Below are 2,397 nucleotides of genomic sequence, written 5' to 3'. Positions count from 1 at the left end.
AGCTGGAGGGGCCCCCCTGGGGGGGATGGTGCTGACCCCCAACAAACTGGGGAGCTGTGGGGACGGTTGGATGGAGATGGAGAGGGGCAAGGAAAGGGGGAGGTCTCCTGCTGCGCCGCCAGAGCAGTCCCCCCCCCCACAACTTGTCCCCTTGTCCCACTATAACACCGAGATTAGCGTAATTAATTATAATTGGAGGGAGATTAATTACATTAATCCTCCCTCCTGCTGCTGGTGGCCTGTCCCCCTTGTGTGGGGGGGTGGGAGGTTCCCCTGCTCCCCCGATGCTTTCGGCCCCCCCCGGCACCGGGAGGACTCAAAGCTGGAGCCGACCTTCTGCTTCGTGCTCTTCCTCATCCTCAGTGACACCAAAGCTTCCCCAGGGAAAAATTTGTCTTTCTCAACCAGAGGAGTTGCACTGAGACAGGTAAATTGAGACAGGACACGCCAAAAATCCCTCTTTTTCCTGCTGGGATGAAAAAAATCACAGCAAAATACTAATTTGGAGGAGTTTTCTCGGGATGGAGGGGGATTTTCTCGGGATGCACTGAGCTCATGACACGAAGGGCTTCGAAATGGCCTTTTCCTCCTTTGCCCCAGCAATTTTCGAGTTCGTTTTTACCAGCGCTAATTACTTTCTAATTATTTTACTAATTTTTTCCTGACAAACCCAGTTTGGAAGCGGCCAGCCGGAGCTTCGCGCTTTGAAAATAGCGAAGGGGAACAACCTCCTGTGCTCCAAAACCCCCGACCGAGCCGGGCAGAGCTCGGCAGGGTCCCCTTTTCCCAGCCGGATGGTGAGGATTTGATGTTTTCCAGGCACTTGGCAGCCGTGGAGAAGGACGAAGAGGGAAGGCAAAGCCTCCTCAAGGGCTGGTACCCATCCTGGGATGGGATAATTGGCTTTCCGGAGGCAACTCTCCTTCCTGCTCCATCCCATCCCAAGCCCAGGGATCCACCCATCCCATAGATCTGTTAAATCCTTACATTTCCCCAGTGGAATAACCCCTTCCCAGTCCATTTGAGTGGTCTAACTGGGAGGGAGAGAGCTTTAAGTGGGGCCCTTTTCCTCTGCCTGAAGGTCTCTTGGGATTTTGGGAATGCTGCCGTGGCATCTCTCCTTCCTGCTCCATCCCATCCCAAGCCCAGGGATCCACCCATCCCATAGACCTGTTAAATCCTTACATTTCCCCAGTGGAATAACCCCTTCCCAGTCCATTTGAGTGGTCTAACTGGGAGGGAGGGAGTTTTAGGGACTTTGGCCAAAGGTTTGCTGGGATTTTGGGGATGCTGCCATGGGATGGAGCAGGAAGGAGAGATGCCATCCCAAGCCTAGGGATTCCCTGGTCCCATAGACGTGTTAAATCCTTAAATTTCCCCAATGGAATAACCCCTTCCCAGTCCATTTGAGTGGTCTAACTGGGAGAGAGGGAGGTTTAAGTGGGGCCCTTTTCCTCTGCCCAAGGTTTGCTGGGATTTTGGGGATGCTGCCATGACCGGGGAAGGGGGATGGGATGCTCAGAGCATCTTCCAATGGACCCTCTTCTCCTCTTTCCTCCTAATTTTTTGTGTTCCCGAGGCTTTAATACTCAATAATTAAAAAAAGCTGGGATGCGAGCGGGGATCCCGACGGGATTTTCATGGATCCAAGCTGGGTGTCACCTTCCTCCCCTCTGTGATTTTCCAGCCGGGGGCTGGTTTCCGTCAAGCCGGGCAGTTTAACCTTTGTGCCCGGCGGCGCCGGGGGAGGAAGTTCGTTACCAGCAAATTAATTTCCAGGCTGGAAATGACAGATTAACTGAGCTGGGGAAAGAAAAGCGGGGCTGGAGAGAGCTGGAAAGGGAAAAAAAAAAAAACCCATGGCTTATCTCATTTGGTGTGGCTGGCGGGGATTTATCCAAGCGCCAGAGCCAGGACTGTTCCCGAAACTCCCTGATTTTATGCAGGAAATTTTGATTAAAATCCCATCTATTTCCCCAAGAATTTGCCCCCTCACGTGTGTTTGTGCTTCCGGATACACCCCAACTCTCTTTACGCCTTTTCCCCCGGTGGGATGTGGCTTTTCCACCCCCTTTCTCTATTCCGGAGAGTTTTTCCTCAAAAAAGAGATGGGTTTTTTGTGTTTTTTTTTTTTTCTCCCCATCCGCTGAGTTTTCCAAGCGGGAAGAGTTGTGGGGCGTTAACTGACTCCCTGGTTGCCCCCCCCAAAGATTCCGATTCCATCCACGGCCACCATTTGTTTACTGGGGGTCTGACTGGGAGCCACTGGGCTGCGGTGGGACGGGGGCCGGGGGGGGCAACGAAACTGGTCCCCAACTCGATCCGGGGGCTTGATTGTCCCCCCAAAATGCAGTCACTGACGCCTGGGAGGGGGGGTCACAAAATGACACTCCTGGA

The 2,397-nt window shown here is 53.2% G+C and overlaps 1 protein-coding gene across 2 annotated transcripts in view; it reads left to right on the top strand.

Moving 5' to 3' along the window:
* The first annotated feature begins 381 nt into the window (after nt 1–381).
* The window catches only part of SLC4A8 (solute carrier family 4, sodium bicarbonate cotransporter, member 8), a 20,912-nt gene continuing 18,896 nt past the window's right edge, over nt 382–2,397 (top strand). Inside the window, exon 1 of one of the 2 annotated variants that reach the window (XM_014955723.1) lies at nt 382–427. Coding sequence is in view for 1 of the 2 variants with exons in the window: in XM_014955719.1 (XP_014811205.1) it covers nt 795–797 (3 nt within the window). In the remaining variant the exon portion in view is untranslated. Of the gene's footprint in view, nt 428–750; nt 798–2,397 lie in introns of those variants that run through there. The other variant, XM_014955719.1, reaches the window with a different exon arrangement.

This window comes from Calidris pugnax, unplaced genomic scaffold, assembly GCF_001431845.1.
Source record: "Calidris pugnax isolate Ruff unplaced genomic scaffold, ASM143184v1 scaffold300, whole genome shotgun sequence".
Lineage (NCBI taxonomy): Eukaryota > Metazoa > Chordata > Aves > Charadriiformes > Scolopacidae > Calidris > Calidris pugnax.
This window is presented reverse-complemented; position numbering and strand designations above follow the sequence as displayed.